The following is a 20,145-nucleotide window of genomic DNA, read 5'->3' on the forward strand; positions in this document are numbered from 1 at the left end:
GGGCAATGTGGGCACCAGCCGGGGCACTTAAGTTTCAGGGGCACAAATTTATATATATATATATATATATATATATATATATATATGATAAAGAAATATGTATATTTAATGTTTTACTCTAATTTTACAATAACTAGCTTGGTCTAGTGGCAAATGAGTTTGACTTTCATTCAAAAGGTTGTGGGTTTTAGTCTCACTTGAGACATTTTTAAGCTTATTTTTATACAAAAAGTTTTTACACTACCTAAATTATAACCAACTAAACCCATTTAAGAATTTAATTGTTTAAACCAAACAAAAAACCATTTACATAAGGCCTAAAAATTTTTTTGCTTATATTATTTCGTTACTCATTAGAGTTTGCGGGCCTTTCTATTTCGGCTCGGCCTAGGCTTACAAATTCTCGGAGACGGCCCTGTGGGAATCTAATCACTATCCTAATTATCGATGGAGGTTGAATAAGAGGAATCATTCTTGGTGTGATCCTTGATTTTCTAGAAATCGAACTATAGGTGTGTGTGTGTGTGAGTGAGTGAGTGTGTGAATGTGTATGTGTGTATAATAGGGGTTATCCTAAAAATAAGTAGTTTTCTAGGAAGAATAGGAATAATTCATAGCCATTGGGTCATGTTAATCAATTGTTGAGATTTAAAATTACCAATAACCGACATAGTTTCCTAGAATTACTCTTTCATCATTATAACCGACATAGTTTTCTATGATTGTTTTTTTTACCATAATTTGTAATGCCAAATGTTAAAATTTATTGATTCATACAATTCTTAGAAAATTCCTTATTTTTATTTGAACCCTTTTCTATATATATAATATATTATGAGTGTTGGAAAATACAAGTTCTTTCAATCTTTTTCATTCTTATCATAAGAAAATCAATAATAAAGACTCTTTAAAATAATGAGTGAATACAAGTTATTTCATGCATTTTAGTTCTTTTCTTTTTTTTTTTAGAAAATAATTTAAACACTTCATATAATATGAAGGCCCGAAGTAATTCTTGACCGAGCCTAGTGAGGGTCAGTCCAATTATATATGAAGGGGTGGTAGCCAGTTATGTGATAATAGGCAAATCAGTTTTCTTGCTTCTTAAGTTTGGGTTTATTTATATTTAGTTTATAGCCATGTGGGGTTTAATCTATGAGAGTTACTGCATTAAAGCTTTTGAGTTATATTTCCCTAATATAATAAAAAAGAGTTTTACTTTAGATTGTGTGTTTGTTATTTTGTTTGTGTTCTTGATATCGATTCAATCCTTGAATTGGCATCATATCCTCCTTAGAGAACCTAACAAAACTACATATCATATCTCCGCCGTCGTCGTGATCAGTTGTCTCCGCTGAACAAGGAGTCACCGTCGCCACCATCGATCCAATCGATTAGGGTCGATCTAAGGTAGTTTGGCCGCCAAGGTTCGAGCCGTCATCAAGATTGTTGAACAAGAAATCAATCGAACAGGAGGTTTGATTGAAGCAGGGTTTTACAAAAATCAGAGCACGCAGTTAATTTATTTACGAAGAAGGAAATCAATTGGAGATAATGTTCCGCCACCTAAGGGTAAAAAATCTTGGTCGTCATCCATTTAGTGTATGATTCTTTCACCCACAAACTATAGTGTTTAGTCTCTACGTTGAAGATCGTTCTTCGTATTCACAATGTATGGGATTCCATAGATCCGCATTCGAATAAAACCGATAATAAGGATCTCGCGATGGGTTTGTTGGATCAATATGTGCGCGAGTCGTTGATCATGCAAGTTAGTGACCAAAAAACCGCCAAGAAGATGTGGGATACCATAAAGACTCGCCATGTCGGGGCTGAAAGGGTTAGAGATGCGAGATTGCAAATGCTGGAGCTGAAGTTCGATCGGTTGTTGATGAAAGACTCGGAAATGATTGATGAATATTTCGGTAAGTTGTCTGGATTAGCTTTGAAATCCGCGGCTTTGGGTCAGGTTATCAAGGAGCCAAAGTTAGTAAAGAAACTTCCCAACAGTGTTCTAAGGGTGAAGTATATTCAGATGGTAGCATCCCTTGAGCAGATCTTAGATTTAAAAATCTCAATGTATGATGACGTTGTCGGGCTGTTAAAAGCTTACGAGGAGCGAATAGAGAATGAACATATTCATTTAGGTTCGGGTAATCAAACTAATTTACTTTACTCTTGTTTTTATTTTAATGGTCACAATGGACACGAAGGGAGTCGATCACATGGACGCAAGAACCGAGGTCGCAGTCGAGGCCGAGATAAAGGTCAAGATCGAACGCAATCGACTAGTGAGCAGTCTAATCAAACTGAGGGCAAGGAAAAGGTCAAGAAGTATCAATCCAAGGTTGTTTTCTATCGATGTGATCAGTTGGGTCACTTTGCATTGGCATGTCCCGATATACGTGGTAAGAAACATGAAGCTCACATATCTGAAACCAAATTGGCCGATAAGTCTTTCTATATGCACGGGGTAGTCTTTCTTAACGAAGACAGTCTAATACCTAAGAGGTTCGAAACCAAACCGGCGGAGACCGATATGTGGTACTTATATAATGGTGCTGGTAATTACATGACGCGTAGTCAGTCATTGTTCTCAGAATTAAACAAGCGGATTACTGGGAAGGTCAAATTTGGTAATGGGTCATGTGTTGATATTCGAGGCAAGGGATCGATTTTTTTCAGCGTAAGACGGGTAGTCATAGGTTATTGACCCAAGTTTATTATATACTCGAGCTCAAGAATAATATCGTTAGCCTTGGACAAGAAACGGAACTCGAGTGCGATGTTAGGATGAAGGGCGAGTACTTGACTATGTTTGATAGTAGCGGAGTTTTATTAATGCGGGTTGCTCGATCACATAACTGACTTTATAAGATCCGACTAAAAGTCGAGCAACTAGCTTGTCTTCAAGAAACATTGGGTGATGATGCATGACGTTGGCACGCCCGGTTAGGGCACATCAACTTATACTCAATGAAGACGATGGCATAAGTGTTATCGGTTATCGTACACGAGAACGAGTCATGTGAATCGTGTTTACGGAAACAAACCCGATTGTGTTTTCCGTCGAGCACATCTTATCGAGCCTCACATGTTTTGGAATTATTTCATAGAGACTTGTGAGGGTCTATCACAAAGTCTACTATTAGAGGTAATCGGTGTATATTTATGATAAGTAAAGCAGGTTTGCTCCACAGTTGACAGCTCCCAATACACCTCAACAAAACAAATTCATCGAATGCAGAAATCGAACCCTAATGGAGATGACAAGAAGAATACTCAAAGCGATGGGTGCACCGAATTACATACGGGTGAAGCAGTATGTCATTCAAGCTATATAATTAACCAGATACCAAAAAAGGCTTTAAAGAAATTAACACCATATGATAAGTTTAAGAATAAGAAACGGGTCTTGAACATATATGGGTGTTTCAATGTAAAGCATACGCAAAGGTCTAAGGGTAAACGTGAAGAAGTTGGATGATCGTTCGAGACCTCTTTTTCATCTTGGAACCGAGCCGGGTTATAAGGCTTATCAGTTATGTAACACTACAACGCATAAGATTGTGGTGAGTCGGGATGTCATGTTTGATGAACGTGTTGGATAGAATTAGGAGAAGCCAAATGAGACCGAATAAAGTAAACCGGTGATCTTTAAGATGATTAAAGGAAAATTTGTTGATATCGGAATGGGTCCGATTAACCCAACCGTTAATTTCATATATACCCTTAAAAATATTAGAACTATCATATGTACCTAAGCAAAACAAAAAGTTATTATATATGTCCTTACAAAATACTTAAAGTATTATATATGTCCTTACAAAATATTAAAGTATCATATAGACCCTCATTCATTAATAACAACTAGTTTTTATCGCCCTTATTATGGTGGATGTTTTACATTTTTTGTGTTAATGTTGCGAATATATTTTTTTGGATTTGTTGAACCTAGCAAAGAACTGATGTCCCAAAACCAAAAAACTAATGATACAAACATCAGTTGTACTCTATTATGAAGTTTTGACAAACTGCTGCTCCAAACATTTGACACTACAAACTGGTGATATGAAATAACTGAATACCCGACAACTAATTAAGCAAACTACTGAAGATCCAAACAACTAAACAACTGAAGACTAACAATTGTTTCAGCAAAGATCAGTAGTTAGCATAGGATTCTTTTAACAGACAATTGTTTAAATTTTGTTCATCAGAATTTTGTAATTGTTCTTATTAGATGTCACTTTTACATTTAGCTCATTACATGTTTCACACATGTATATAATGAAGAAGTGAGTCTCTTCTTTATTAGCACTTTTCACACATCACAACATTCACCTGATCAGTGTACTATTTGATGCTAGATCGTTGCTGTCTAGTCAAAAACAATTAAAATCAAGTTCTAATCACCTAAGCAAGCTAGGGTAAGTAGGGTGTCGAGCCACAAGGAGTATGTGGTCAGTGTAACATGCAACAAATTTCTAAGATTATGAAGTGACAATTAATAGTGCTGATCACACAAGCAAACAAGTTTAGTTTTAATACCACACAAGAATTAAACAACTTTCAAACAATTAATAAAGACAAATCACACCCGAGTTTCAAGTAAGCAAATAGATAGTAATCTCATGTTAACATAACAGATAAAACATCAATGATCAATAAAGACCAACTAACTAGGTAAACTTTAGGCATCAAGAATCGCTAACACACGACACTTGTTATCAAACAATCCCTACCAGTGTGACCCAACTAAGGGCAACTGTATGCTTCATCATATTCAACTAGTCAAATAACCCTATAAGCAATTATCATAGAAACTGGCAAACAAATCGTTCTAATCGACATAAACCTAAACTGACTGAATACACAGCAATACCAAACATCAATACTTATAGATTAATCAAAGATAAATACAATTAGTTCGTTCTTAAACACATGGGAAAACTGAAAAGTTACAAACTCTACATCCCAGGTATGATTCTAGATGACTAACCACGTATCGACATCACCAAACATTTGATTAGGATGATATGAAACATATGTATGATCTCGAGATGAATCAAAATGATGGAAAAGCTCTTTGGGTCTTTTCTACCCTAGAAACTGCTCTAGAAAGTGATAGAACGTAATAGGGTCGTCAAAACATGTTATAATATCAAAGCATTAGTTTCTCGTCTTTGGCACCCATTGTGGTACGCAATGAGGTCTTCTCAGGTCCAACGCGTATCGCAATCAACCAAAAGTCGATGATCCCTAAAAAGAAGTCCATCGCGATACGTGATGGACTCTCTTCACTCTCATCGCGCATCGGGATGGGACTCTTCACCAGCAACTCCATTTTCTTGTCTCGTTTCGCGTGGTGGTCTTGATAAGTCTTCACCGTGTGCTTATATAGGTCCAAACTACTTTAATAATCTGTGACCTTAGATGCAACAAAAGCATATGAAGTACCGAAGTTCACACAATAAACGATTAAAACTAGATATTTACCTAAGTAAAATATATACAAACTGAACGAACATCACTCTTGTACCAGAATATCAGTGATTGAATGATGAGCTGAGGTTAAGGGGGGACAATAAATTTTAGTCTTTCTATTATGATTCGTACAAAGTTGTTCTTCCAAATAAAAGCTCTTATTTAGCTTTACGATTTTCACTGCTTTAATTGTTGTGTCAAATACTAATTGAATTATAGTTCAAATATGAATTCAATTAAAGTGATACTAATTCATACTAAGAAGTAGATCAGTTGCTTACTGTTTCACTAGTTGTGATTGTGTTCATTAGCTTAGATAAAGATCTAGGAGATAATTCAAGTTGTGGAATCTTGTTTTTAACAAAACTCTGTTGAATACTCTGTTGGTAGTGAAAAACCAGCTTAGTTGAGAATTATGTTATTTGTACAAGATCCTCATAACACCGATTTTACCTTGAAACCACCCATGTTGATTCAAGGTCAATACAACATATGGTCACATAGAACGCTTCACCATCTGTGCAACCAAAATACTGGTTGTTGGATATCAGTTGTTCATGGGCCTCATTTCCCCTGAAACTGTTGATCCTTTGGATGGTAACATGAGTGTCACACCCCGATCAAAGGTGGTGGAACATGCCAGGGTGCAACGGATTGTCCAAAACACAAGACACTATTAAAGTGACAATATTTAATCAACTCATTTATTTCATAAATCAATAAACAATCACATAACTTGTTCATACAAAACAAATTGAATACAAGTAAACAAATATATATACATATATATATATATATATATATATATATTTCGTTTTGCTAATATCCTAATAGTCTTGATAACGTTTTCCGTCAAGTTCTCGAGTCAACCAAAGTCAAACCTGTAACATTTCATAAAATAAAGTTTATCAACACAAAGATTAGTGAGAAATTCATATGTTTGAGCATATAGTATATAGTAAGGAAAAGACACAAATCTCGTATACGAAACAATAAATAAAAGCAATAACTTGGATAAAAATATAAAAAATCGCTAATAGATTTACGTTAGCGACACTACCTATAAGGGGACGCCAAATAGTCTAGGATTTTATAGTTATCATTAATTGCATTACATTAACAACACCTTGCTATAAGGTATGCCAAATAGTCTAGGATTTTATAGTTCCACCAACCAAGAGCGATAAACACATATAATCATAGAACACCAAATCGAGCAATTATTTAGGTAAAGTATACAATAACGTTTGTGGTTTAAGACTCAAGTATAAAGCATTTAGTTTGAATAAGTATGAAATGTTACCCCCAAAACAAAAGGTGGAAAATGGGGTATGAAAGTACTCACATTCAAGTTATAAACTTGATCGATAAAATAACAAGTAACCGGAAAGATGAGGTTTAACGGGCAAAGTTTAGGTGAAAGGAAATCTTGTATATGCAAGGTTGTCTAAGAAACCTTTATATAAAATAAATGAAAATAAATGCAAACAATTAAAAGTTTAAGGTTTAAAAGTGTAAATATTAATAAATTGTAATACTAGTCTTTAAAATATAAGTTTGCTTGAAACCGGGTTAAAGTATCTAGCCTTAATATTTACTCAACCTATGTTAAGTAATAAGACGGGTAAAAATGCTAGAATGCAAGTCCCTTTATAATGTAGATACTAAAACGGGTTTTAACGAGTGTTTCGGGTTGTTGGTTCGGGTCTTGATAATTGGTCAAACCCAAAGTCAACTTTCCAAGATTATGAATGTTATGAGATAACTCAATAAAACTTAATAAGACTTAACCAAGTATGTAGTTCTATTGTTTTAGAACTAACAGCGCGCGTTAAGCGGGTGTTTGGTTTTGTCGGTCCAAACTTTGTTATGAGATCAAGTTGGATCCAACGTTTCCAAGTACTTAAGAAAATTATTAAAATTAGTTTATAAAGTATTTTTAAAGATTTGTACGAGTCTTGATAGCTAAAAAAACACTTGTGTGTCTTAAGCGAGTGCAAATCAGTTTAGTTTGGTTTGTTTCGGTTTCCATCTCACAATAAGTTCATAGATGGTTTCCACATGCCCAAATATCAAAGAACTTGTATTATAATTTATAAGTGAAGAAACTTCAGTTTTACAAGCAAAAGTTAACATATTTGAGCATTTATGCATTTCAAAGCGAAACACGATTCTATGTATTATTCTACATCATTTCATTTAATCTATTAAGCCGCCTATGTGTGGTTGTCCGCAAGTTTTGGTGCTATTAGAACCGTTACTATAATGAAGAGTATATATATAGTTTCACAATAGTGGCCGTATTCATGTTTTATCACATTTCATCGATCGTTTTGTCAAGTTAATCACATTTTATTTAAGTTTGATACATGTATGCGTCACCCCAAGAAACTCACCTCATTTCTCATATTATTAACATTTCACACAATCGTATTCTCAATTGCTTATAACCTCAAGTTTGTTCACGTATGAAACTCATCGTAAGCTGTTATTGTTAATTGTATCGTTGTTTATCCCAACATTATGTATTCACTTATTGGATTTTGTTTCTCATTTTTCACTCATAGGATATTATACTAAATTTTAGTGTCCCAACGTGCAACCATGGATTTTAATGATTTGTTTATTCTTTTCACATTGATGACATTTGACTTCAAATCTCGTTTCGTAATTGTCTACCTTGGATTTTAGTTATTCGATCGTCTCTACTTATTTAAACTAAATTGTTAATTTCACCTTAGTTTATATTTTAAGATTTAATTGTTTCAATTATTTATTGCATTTTTCTACTTATTTAAAAAGTCAACCCTAAAACTTCCAACCGTTGGTTCTGTTTGATCAATGTTTGTAAAATTTAACAAGCCTTATGTACGTTTCTAAAGTTTAATATTTCAAAATGAATATGTCTCTTAAACCACACAATGGAACTAACCATGTGGGCCATACGACGATTGAAATAATTACGGGTGCACACTTAATTGTCAAAATCCCCGTATGGAAACCATAGTAAGTGCGGTTGTGTGCGATAACTCAGACCCGAGAGTGATAGCGGAAAAAGGATGGAAATGAGAATCATTATAAAGGCATGGTGGATACTCCGCCGATACATCCTATATATAAGTGCCTTTATTATGTTTCTCATTTGTAGCGTTTTTCGAATCATGCAAGGATTTGTCGTTATTCTTTGCTAAAAAACTTTTTTCTTGCAATTGTTTTACCAAAAGCGACATTCGTTAGTAATTACCTTTTCTTTCAGTTTATTTTTAATTTCGGGATGAAATTTCTAAAAAGTTGGGGATACTATGACATTCGTCGTTTTCAGGTTCTATTTGTATTCGTTTGTGTATTCGTTTATCACGTAAACCGACCCGATTTATATCCCGAACATTTCAAATATATAAAATATTGGAATTTATGTTACTAAATCATTCCAACATGTTCAATTTGAAAAACCCCTTTACGGATTCGAAAACGCGTTTAAAACGATCAAATTACATCGAAAACGAACTTCCGGGACGCAAAACGAACCACGCTAGATGAGCTGGACCAACCCCATCCCTAGAGGGCGCCGCGTTGCGCGGCTACCAAGGGGCCGGGGGTCGCGCGTGGCGGCCTTAGGCCTGCAGATGTTCCCAACTCGTTTTTGTTGTTTTATGCCTTGTTTGACCAAATTAACCAACCCATTTGCATGTAAATACTTGAAAGAATCATTATACCCAAACCCTTACTCTTTCCCTATATAAACAAGACCATTCCATCTTCTTTTGGTTGCTTCTCCTTCTCCCAAAAACTCTCAAACTAAAGATTCAAGTATCCATTCTTCAAGTTCTTAGTTCATCTTCCACATTAATGCTAACATTGTTTATAACTAATTCTTGTTACTTAAAGCTTGTTGTTGCAACATATACAAAATATAATACCACTTGTTACCTTTGGTAGTTACTTCTCCGATTCCGGTCGGTGAGGTTTCGGACCTTGTAAGAAAAGGCTTCATGGAGGACTTCATGTCCTTGATATATATATATATATATATATATATATATGTGTGTGTGTGTGTGTGTGTGTGTATACTTATATAACTTGTTTATACATACTAACCATGTTTAACTTCTGCTCATTTAATTTGTTTGTCATATTTACAAGTTCCATGGTTATGAGTTTGAAGAGTCTATGCCTCGGTTTAACCGTAAATAGCTTCGAACCGTAAACCGAAGTTTGTTTACTAGTTTTGTTAAATAATTGTTTAAACATGTTTTATGTAGATTTAAACTTCTAAAATCATTATTATACAAGTTCTTAGATATTTGAGCATGTGGAAACCATCTATGTACTTATTGTGAGATGGAAACCGAACCAAACCGAACTTTCGTTTAAAGACTTTATGAATAACATAGTCATGAAAATATCGTTTAAAAGATAAACGAAAATTTTTTGGCGAACTTGAGGTTTTGAAGCCGTTTTATTGTTTCCAAGAATATATGTAATAACAAAGAGTCGCGGTTACGCGTAGTTAGAGAGACATTTAAAATTGCTATCAAATGAAAATTTTGTAAGTTAAATTGTTAAAGAAATTTTACATACGTAAAGTTGTTGTGATTATAATAAATCATGAGTGAAATGATGCTTGTGATAATAAGGGGTATAAATCCGCTTAAACCGTTATTGAACAAAGTTTATGCAACGACATTTAATGCATGAAGCATTTATGAGTATGTCCCAAAGGATTTGTAAAGCCATGATCATTGAGTTTATACAAGATGATGAAAGTTGTAGTTTTTTATTGAATAAATCTCGCACTCAACAATCAAAATGAAACCTCGTATTTATAAAGTTATTAAGAGATTTATCACCTTATGTGACAATATTTAAAACCTTGAAAACACGAAAATAATCGTTTAATAATCTCTTTGAAAACAAATCCTCATAATAGAATTTTGTTGTCATGACAATCTTAGATTTTTATTTCAAAGATAATTTATAAGATTTGGACATAATATGTAAATCGTTAATCTTGAAAGATTTTATAATCTATAAGTTATTATTTGAACACATGAGGTTGTTATGAATATACTAGTTGTATATATATATATATATATATATATATATATAATTAAGGAAAAATGAAACTCACGTGCGTAGGGAGGGGTTTTAGGTTTCGAATGGTGAATGGTCTGGAAATTTGGTGAAGAGTGAGTGTGTTTTGGTTGTCCTGCGTAGTTGGGTTTTCTTGAGTTGGATTGATGAGGTTTGTTGTGTTTAGGTCGTTTGAGTGGGTTAGGCTTAGATGATTTGTGTGAGTAGTGGTTGGGCTATTTTGGTTGGGCTATTTAGGTTAGGCTATTTAGGTTAGGCTTTGCTTATTTGAGCTCGGGTTAAGTTGATGGGTTGGAAAATTCGACCTTGACTGGTTTTTGGGTTGTGATTTGGCTTATACATGTATTTTGCAAGGAGTGTTTGGGTTACTATTTTGGTTTCAAGCTCTAGGGTTGGATGGGAACGGTGTGGCGACATGGCTTGCGATTTGGCATTTCATAGGTCGAGGGAATGAGTCATAGCTGGGTAAACTTTGGTTCGTATATGTTCAAGGCATTTGTGGATGGGTTTGTAGGTGTCTTTGAAGTATTAGCATGGTGAGTTGGTAGGTAAAGGTGTCGGTATTTAGGGCTTGTTGTCGGGTCGATTTTGCACATCTTGGATTAGCATGGGGTTCGAGTGGGTGAGGGTATGACGTTGGTGTGTTAGGTCTTGTTCCCCTTGGGGAAGGATTTGATGGTGTGGGAAAACTTTTGAAGTGGAAGGGTGGTTTAAGTTAAGGTGGTAGTCCGAGATGGGATACTGGTGTTTGAAAGCTCGTGGTTGCGTCTCGGAAAATTTTTAACCAATAATAATATTAATTTGGAAATATCATAATTTATAATTAGTGTTTGAAACCTTCATAAATCTTTTGATAATTAAAATTATATATATATATATATATATATATATATATATATATATATATATTGTAAATAAAATATTGGATTCAAGCTTGTAAATCACAACAATTTTTTTTCTAACAACTTTCCACTAAAATGAAAGTTGTTACAATTACGTCGGGTCGGTTTAAGTTGTAAAATAATTTATGGGTAAATTTTTGAAATAAACCAACCCGCGTAACATAAATAGTTATTGAAATGCTTAAAATTAAGTAGTTAGAAATATCACGGAAAACTAAGATAATAAAGTTTGCATTTTAAGATTTATTGTAAAAATAAAAGTTGATAGTTATGAGGAAGCAAAATAAATTTTATAAGAATCAAATTAAAATTTCTTGCTTATGAGGAAGTTAAAATAAGTTGATTGAATGTCAAAATTTGTTATGAGGTATCAATGTGAATGATGAATGTCGTTTAGGTATACAAAGGTTTGTAATGAAAATTTTTACCAAGTTCGTTAGTTAATATCGTGTAACGAAAAATATCATTGTAAGTTAAAATAACCTGCATTGTGATTCGAGAAATCGAACTAAACGATTTTTTTTCTTTAAAATAGAATTTCTATGAAGTTTTGCATGAGAATTTCAAGAAAATTACAAGCTATAAGTTTGTGAATTTCTTGAAAAATTAAGGCGAAACTACCATAAGGAATTTTAAAACGAGGAAAATCGTATGATGTAGATTTTATTTGTGAAAAGTTATAATGAACCATAAATTGCATAATGGAAATTGTTATGAAAATAGATACGAGGTAATGAAAATTCTACCATGTGTATTATATAATATAGTGTAATTAAAACGTCATGAGAATTTAAATAATCGATTTTGTGAGATGATAGTTTCAAAATAAACGGAATTGTTATAAAAATAAAATTTTATGAAATTTTGTATGAAAACTTTAAAGACAATTTTAAAATCTATATAATGAGAATTTACTTGAAAATTTAAGGTAAAATTTATCACTAAACTTTTTTTAATATGATGAATACATATGATAAAAATTGGGTTTATAGTCTTAATGAACAAAGATGGCATATTAAAAATCACTTTAAATAGTTCAAAATATATACATTATTATTACTATTTTTTTAACTTACATTAAAGAGATCGTAATAAATGAATTTTTGTAACAAAATCGCGGTGTGAAATCAAAATGAGAAAATTTGTATACAAACTTTATCACGTGAAATCAAAACATATTAGAATGAATCATAACGATCAAATAGAATTATATAAATGTGAATTTTGTGACGAGAATTTATATGACAAAGTAAAAAAGGAAAAATTGTTTAAATCTTTGAAATTTGTAAATAATGTCTTAAGATTTAAAGGCGGAAAAATCGTGCATGAACCACCATGACTTGATATCCCGACACTAAAAACCTCTTTTTACAAAAATACCTTGTTGGAGTCTAAATATGTGCACGTACCACCGCGTATTTTTCATGTTTTCGACTCAAATAACGATTGTAACAAAAATAATAAATTGGAATACAACGTCATGTCAAAACACTAGTCCACGAACCACCGTGGTTCTATTGTTTCAACACCGAAAATTAGGTTGGCGACCGGAACGCTCGCATTTGACAACTTAAAGTGGTCATCTCATATGAGACAATCTTTAAGGAGATTTGAAACAACGGGATCCAAGTTAAGATCATGATCCATAATACACAACAAAAACTAATGTTTTTGCGGTAAGGTAAGGGTACCTTAGATTATTATGGAAGTGAATGTATGTGTATATATAAAATTTAAACCAAAGTAAGGTAAGGATACCTTAGAATGTTTCGAGTGTTTGTGTATATTTACGATTTGATGAAATAAATAAGTATTTATAAATAAATAAGTGTAATAAACAATCAAGTAGGGTAAACACGTATAGGTAACATGTATAAGGACCCTAAAGCCAAAACTATACTAGGTCGTTACGTCTAACCACCTATCTTATAGTCTTGTGGCTCTGATACCAATCTGTCACACCCCGACCAAAGGCGACGGAACATGCCGGGGTGCAACGGATTGCCCAAAACACAAGACACTATTAAAGTGACAATATTTAATCAACTCATTTATTTCATAAATCAGTAAACAATCACATAACTTGTTCATACACAACAAATTGAATACAAGTAAACATATATATATATAGTTCGTTTTGCTAATATCCTAATATTCTTGATAACATTTTTCGTCAAGTTCTTGAGTCAACCAAAGTCAAACCTGTAACATTTCATAAAATAAAGTTTATCAACACAAATGTTGGTGAGCAATTCATAAGTTTGAGCATATAGCATATAGTAAGGAAAAGCCACAAATCTCGTATACGAAACAATAAATAAAAGCAATAACTTGGATAAAAAGATAAAATCGCAAATAGAATTACGTTAGCGACACCTAGCTATAAGGGGATGCCAAATAGTCTAGGATTTTATATTTATCGTTAATTGCATTACGTTAACGACACCTTGCTATAAGGGGATGCCAAATAGTCTAGGATTTTATAGTTCCACCAACCAAAAGCGATGAACACATAAACATATAATCATAGAACACCAAATCGAGCAATTATTTAAATAAAGTATACAATAACGTTTGTGGTTTAAGACTCAAGTATAAAGCATTTAGTTTGAATAAGTATCAAATGTCACTCCCAAAACAAAAGGTGAAAAACGGGGTATGAAAGTACTCACGTTCAAGTTATAAACTTGATCGGCAAAATAACGAGTAACCGGAAGGATGAGGTTTAACGAGCAAAGTTTAGGTGAAAGAAGTCTTGTATATGCAAGGTTGTCTAAGAAACCTTTATATAAAATAAATGAAAGTAAATGCAAACAATTTAAAGTTTAAGGTTTAAAAGTGTAAATATTAATAAATTGTAATACTAGTCTTTAAAAATATAAGTTTACTCGAAACCGAGTTAAAGTATCTAGCCTTAATATTTACTCAACCTATGCTAAGTAATAAGGCGGGTAAAAATGCTAGAATGCAAGTCCCTTTATAATGTAGATACTAAAACAGGTTTTAACAAGTGTTTTGGGATAATTGGTCAAGCCCAAAGTCAACTTTCCAAGATTATGAATGTTATGAGATAACCCAATAAAACTTAATAAGACTTAACCAAGTATGTAGTTCTATTGTTTTAGAACTAACATCGCACGTTAAGCGAGTGTTTGGTTTTGTCGGTCCTAACTTTGTTATGAGATCAAGTTGGATCCAACGTTTCCAAGTACTTAAGAAAATTATTAAAATCATTATATAAAGTATTTTTAAAGATTTGTACAAGTCTTGATAGCTAAAAACATACTTGTGTGTCTTAAGCGAGTGAAAATCGGTTTAGTTCGGTTTCCATCTCACAATAAGTTCAAAGATGATTTCCACATTCCCAGATATCAAGGAACTTGTATAATAATTTATAAGTGAAGAAACTTAAGTTTTATAAGCAAAAGTTAACAATAAAGTCTTTAAACGAAAGTTTGGTTTGGTTCGGTTTCCATCTCACAATAAGTTCATAGATGGTTTCCACATGCCCAAATATCTACGAAGTTGTATAATAATGATTTTAGAAGTTTAAATCTACATAAAACATGTTTAAACAATTATTTAAAAAAACTAGTAAACAAAGTTCGGTTTACGGTTTGGAGCTATTTACGGTTAAGTCGAGGCATAGACTCTTCAAACCCATAACCATGGAACTTGTAAATATGACAAAAAAACTAAATGAGCAGAAGTTAAACATGGTTAGTATGTATAAACAAGTTATATAAGTATATATATATATATATAGGGAAAGTATATACCAGAAACCTTCTCTAGTTGAGAAAACCCTGGAAACTCAAGTATGTTGTTGTGGTGTTGCCACGTGTTCACCTTAATATTTACTAGTTGTTTAACCCGAAGGGTAGTTTAGTCTTTTCACATTTTTCAATCCCTATTGCCGGTTTTTCTTATAATATAATTTCCATCATGTCAAATCATTACTTTATTTTTTCAAATCTTCTCTCGTTAACTTCAATCTTCTAATCTTCTCTCCTTTTCTTTTCCCAAGTGTACATTTATTCAATTATGTCTTCCAAAGTTAAGCGAGTTTTAGATTTTTTTGGGTTTTCTCCGTCAAAGAAACACCATCAAGTAACACCATTCGTTTATTGTGATAGTCAATCTAAAAGCCTTGATCTTTCCGTGTCTGTCGATGTTATTCCAGTTGTTGAACCTGTTAATTCTAGACTTGATCTTTCTTTTTCTGTTGATGTTGTTCCAGTTGTTCAAGTTGTTCAACATGTTAGTCATACATCTCAGCCATCCCATTATTCGGCTGCTTCTCATGTGTCTTATCTCAGCCGTCCCCTTACATCTGAGGTTAAAACTGTTTCTCCTTCGGGCACTGAAGACTTAACAATAGAAAATGATGTTCCTCCCAAATCCAAGTGTGTTGTGTGTTGTGTGACGGTTACCACCCATATCCATGTTGGTAAAGATTTTGGTTTTTGCGTGTTGTGTGACGGTGACCACCCATATCTAAGTTTGATGGGCGAGGAATGCTTGTTGTGGCAATGGGCTCGACTAAGTCCTGTTCGTTATAACCAATGGGGTGATTACAGTCCTGATGTATCACCCTAATTTTTTTACTTTTTACTTTCTTTTGTTGTTTCTTTTACTTTAATTTTCTATTTTGGTATTTGTAGTTGTAATGTTGAACTCTTTTTTTTAGTAATGTAATCTATATGTTTTGTTGTTTTTATTTTATGTTACTATATTCCCCTTTATGTTTGTCATACGTTCTTTTTTAGTGTTTTTTTGTTGTTGAAAGAAATGGACTTGAAATTGTATGTTAATTGTATATTCATTGTTTGTTAACATATGTTTTTTTAACGGCAGCATATGTTTGTTGTATGTTAACGTATGTTATTGTTGAAAGTTAACATATTTTCATTATATGTTAACATATGTTATAGTAGCATATGTACTTAACCACGTTTGACCATTGGACTTAACAACCATATTTATTTTCTTAATTAAACATTAAGCTATTCTTTCTCCCTTCCTTCTTCTACATAATTAAACAAGTAAATTAAACATTCAACCTACACTAATCTTACAACATAATTAAACATTAAACAACTTATTTTCTCCCCCAATTGTAATAGTCCCATGACTAGTCCGAATCACTAACATAGTAAAAGGGGTCGGGTTCAGAGTCGTAACCATCTGGTTCTGTTTTGTAGGTGGAGGAGAGTGTATTGGTGGTTTGTATTCCGCCCCGGGGTCTGTTTCGTACCCTTCTGCCCAATCAGGTACTTGTTGTGTGATGTTGAGGTGGAGGTGGAGGGTGGTCATCTTCATGTGGGTTCCAGTGTACTTGTGGATGATTGTTAATCCCACCATTCGGTTCGAATTGGACAATTTCAGTTTCTACTGGCTGGTTAGCTGGGTCATCCACATTGTTTTCATGATTTAGTGCAAAACACCTTTTGTTTTCAATAACATCCTCTGGAGGTGTACTTGGGTTGGGATACATTTTTGTATATATTTTTTTGTTTGTGGTAGAGTAAAATGTATTACTTGAAATGTGAATGGGATGTTGATGTGAGTTTGGTAGATGACACCTCTTAATTATTTGTACAAACACTTTGAGTGAAGTCCTACTTATTTGTAGATGACATCTATTAGTTATTTGTACCTCATTTATTATAATATATTTTATTGTTTTTGGAAGATCTTTTTTTATATTTTCTTGTCCTTTGTTGTCTTTTCGTAGTTCACTAGAATGTAATTTCATACCCCCCCATATTATATTTACTTCTTCTTTTATAAACATAATTTGAAGACTCACCCACTCACCATTAATGTTATCCACCTTCCTTCACCCACTTATCCTTTATTGTGATGGATTTTCCAGCCGGTTACAGTGACGATATCACATTAACTACTCCAAGCAGACAAATTTTTAGCATTCCTTTTGATAAGTCTACTCCAAATACTTTCCTGAACCACTTAATTAGTCCCACCAGTCAAGGTAGAATTCATTAACTCATATTAATCTTTTAAGTCTATTTTTTAATACTATAATCCATTTTTTATAAATGAAGGTCTCAACTCTTTTGCTATGAAGATAAAAGAATTAAAATCTGTGTTCTTTGAAAAAAGTTTTAAAAATGCCGATGTCATAGATGACAACGAATCTGTTTTTGAAGAAATTGTTGGCAAGGTCAACGAAGGTGATGTTTTATTGAGAATCCAGATGTTGTTCGGACAAAAGGATGTGGCAAGGTTCGTCGAGTGTCGGGTGAGTCGGAGATGACATTGCAAGTTACTATCTATTATCATGTATGACATTGCAAGTTTGTTTAATGGTTATTTTATTTTATTTTGTTTGTTATTCTCAACTTAATTTTTTGTTACTTTTTCTTTGTTACTAAATTTATTTCTCTACCCTTTGGGACTAAACAACCATTTGATCTTTGGACTTACATTTACACCATATTTATTAACCCCATCACATCCTCATCTAACCTCCTTCATCTTTTCATTATATAAAGGAGAAGGAGATACTAGAACTCTTGTTTTCTACAACATCCCTTTTTCCAATTTTTATCATGTCAACACTTCAACGTAGATTAGTTCCTCTTTCTAAGATTAAAATAGAGTCGTCTTCCAGAATGTATTTTAAACCTGTGGTCAAAAGAGAGAACCTACCTTCTTCCCAAATTTACTCAAATTTTGTTGAACCTAAAGTTGAAGAATTTGAGTACAAAACCTCGAAGGTTGAGAGGCCCAAAGTTGAGCCAAGTTGCATAAGAAATTCAAGTCGTTGCGGTCCACATCAAGATGACGAATGGATGTTTTACTATGATTTTGACAATCCCCTCCCTAACATCACCACTCTGTTTCCATACCCGACTCCGTCTTTTGACTTCTGTCACTGTTGCAAACGTTTCTGTTTTGTTCGCTAGTTTGTGACACCCTTAGTTTTAGATTGTCGAAATGGGGTCGAAATTATCTAACTTTATGTACTATGTGTTTGGTAATTTTAATTTTTTTTAAATCTATTAGGTTGTCCTTAATTAGTTTCCCAATGTATGTGTACTATGTTGTTGTACCTTTGTTCAATCCCCTATGTTAAGACTGTATCTTGTTTTTAATGGTAGTACTTCACGTGAATTAACTTACGGTTCTTTCTTTAGTTTACTATTGGGAAATGTGTCAAGGCCCCATCATGTAAATAAATTAATTGACCTATCTACTTTTCCCTCCTACCATATTATCTTGCATTTATTTTCTTGTATTAATTTAACATTTTTATTCTCCTCCCACTGAGTTTGAGTTATTGTTAAATACCCATCCAAAAAGCACATTACAAAAAACCCATTACACTCAGCTGCCATCAAAAAGCACATTCCCAAAATCAGACTCACCAATATGTATGTTTGCTACTGCCATAAGGTTGCCACCTTATGCACATCTTGGACCGATTTGAATCCTGGTCGTTGTTTTTATTCATGTCCTCATTTGGTATATTATGTTTTTTTGTCTACATAATTATGTAAAACACACTCTATTTTGTATTTTTTTTTTTTGTTTTTTTAAACTGCAGGAGAACAAGTGTGGTTATTTTGTTTAGCTAGAACAGCTAATATGTGACCGTTCAAAGCAAATCATCCCTGGGTTGTTGAAATCAAAAAACAAGCTTGAATATGATGTCAAAGTGTTGCGACGTGAAATACGGAAAAGGGACATTCTTATTGTTGTTTTAACCTTATTTTTGTTGTTTTTGTTTCTCTTATTTTTAGTTTAGTTTTAGTTCCCTTGGTTGGGGGTACTTATATAGTTTACTTTATCAAAAGAGTCATTTTACTAGAATGACTAGTCTATCGCATCGTTAATTCATGTTGTTATGTTAAAGTAAAGTTTCCTGGCGAACGTGCATCGTACTTGCGTACTGTTATCTTGTTGTCTTATAATAGTTTAGTAGGTTAGGGACCCTAGTAGGTTATCTTTACTTGATATGTCTTATCTTTACTTAATACTTTTGTATATTAATGAGGTAAATGTGACCCTACAAGGAATACCAAATTGAAAATAATATTATCTAACTTCCAAAAGTACAAGATAGTACAATATAAGTAATACTAAAACTTCTTTTCCTTTGTTTTTTGTAGGTTATTCTTGAATTATATTTTTTAGATATTTATTTTTGAAATGCAAGTTGTCCGCTTTTAGTATACATTAATATTTATTTAAATTTTAATGAAGATACACTTTAATTTTACTTACTGTAAAAAGGCATCCCATGTAAAAAAACCTTTAACTTAACAACTTACTACAACTTCCGTTGGATGTCGAATCACTTTTAGATGAATTTTTTTCCTTTGTCAACTCGAGCTACACACGTTCGATAGAAAGATAACATGATAACATATGTTATGATACACTGTAAAACATATGTTACGTTGGATAACATATGTTTTATTATATCTTAAAACATATGTTGACATTATATCACACAATACAATGGGTTTCCCATATATTATATGAATAGGCTTCACATATTGTATAATAAAGGCTTTCGGTTATCATTTTCGTGACAACTCTTTTTGGCATAACATACGACTTCATTTCTTTTTGATAAATAAACATACTATAATTTTAACAAAAAAAATTTGTGTAACCTAAATCGTTTGGT

General features: G+C 33.0%; 1 protein-coding gene across 1 annotated transcript; it reads left to right on the top strand.

The window, feature by feature from the left end:
• Nucleotides 1-1,726: 1,726 nt before the first annotated feature.
• LOC143622710 (uncharacterized) lies at nt 1,727-19,083 on the top strand. The gene is made up of 3 exons (XM_077093778.1): nt 1,727-2,636; nt 17,552-17,748; nt 19,057-19,083. Exons 1-3 carry the CDS (start codon nt 1,727-1,729, stop codon nt 19,081-19,083), a joined length of 1,134 nt encoding a protein of 377 aa, XP_076949893.1.
• The last annotated feature ends 1,062 nt before the right edge of the window (nt 19,084-20,145 follow it).

The sequence above is a fragment of the Bidens hawaiensis genome, unplaced genomic scaffold, assembly GCF_021521415.1.
Source record: "Bidens hawaiensis isolate Kalapana, Puna unplaced genomic scaffold, B.hawaiensis_p1.1 tig00000369_1, whole genome shotgun sequence".
NCBI lineage: Eukaryota > Viridiplantae > Streptophyta > Magnoliopsida > Asterales > Asteraceae > Bidens > Bidens hawaiensis.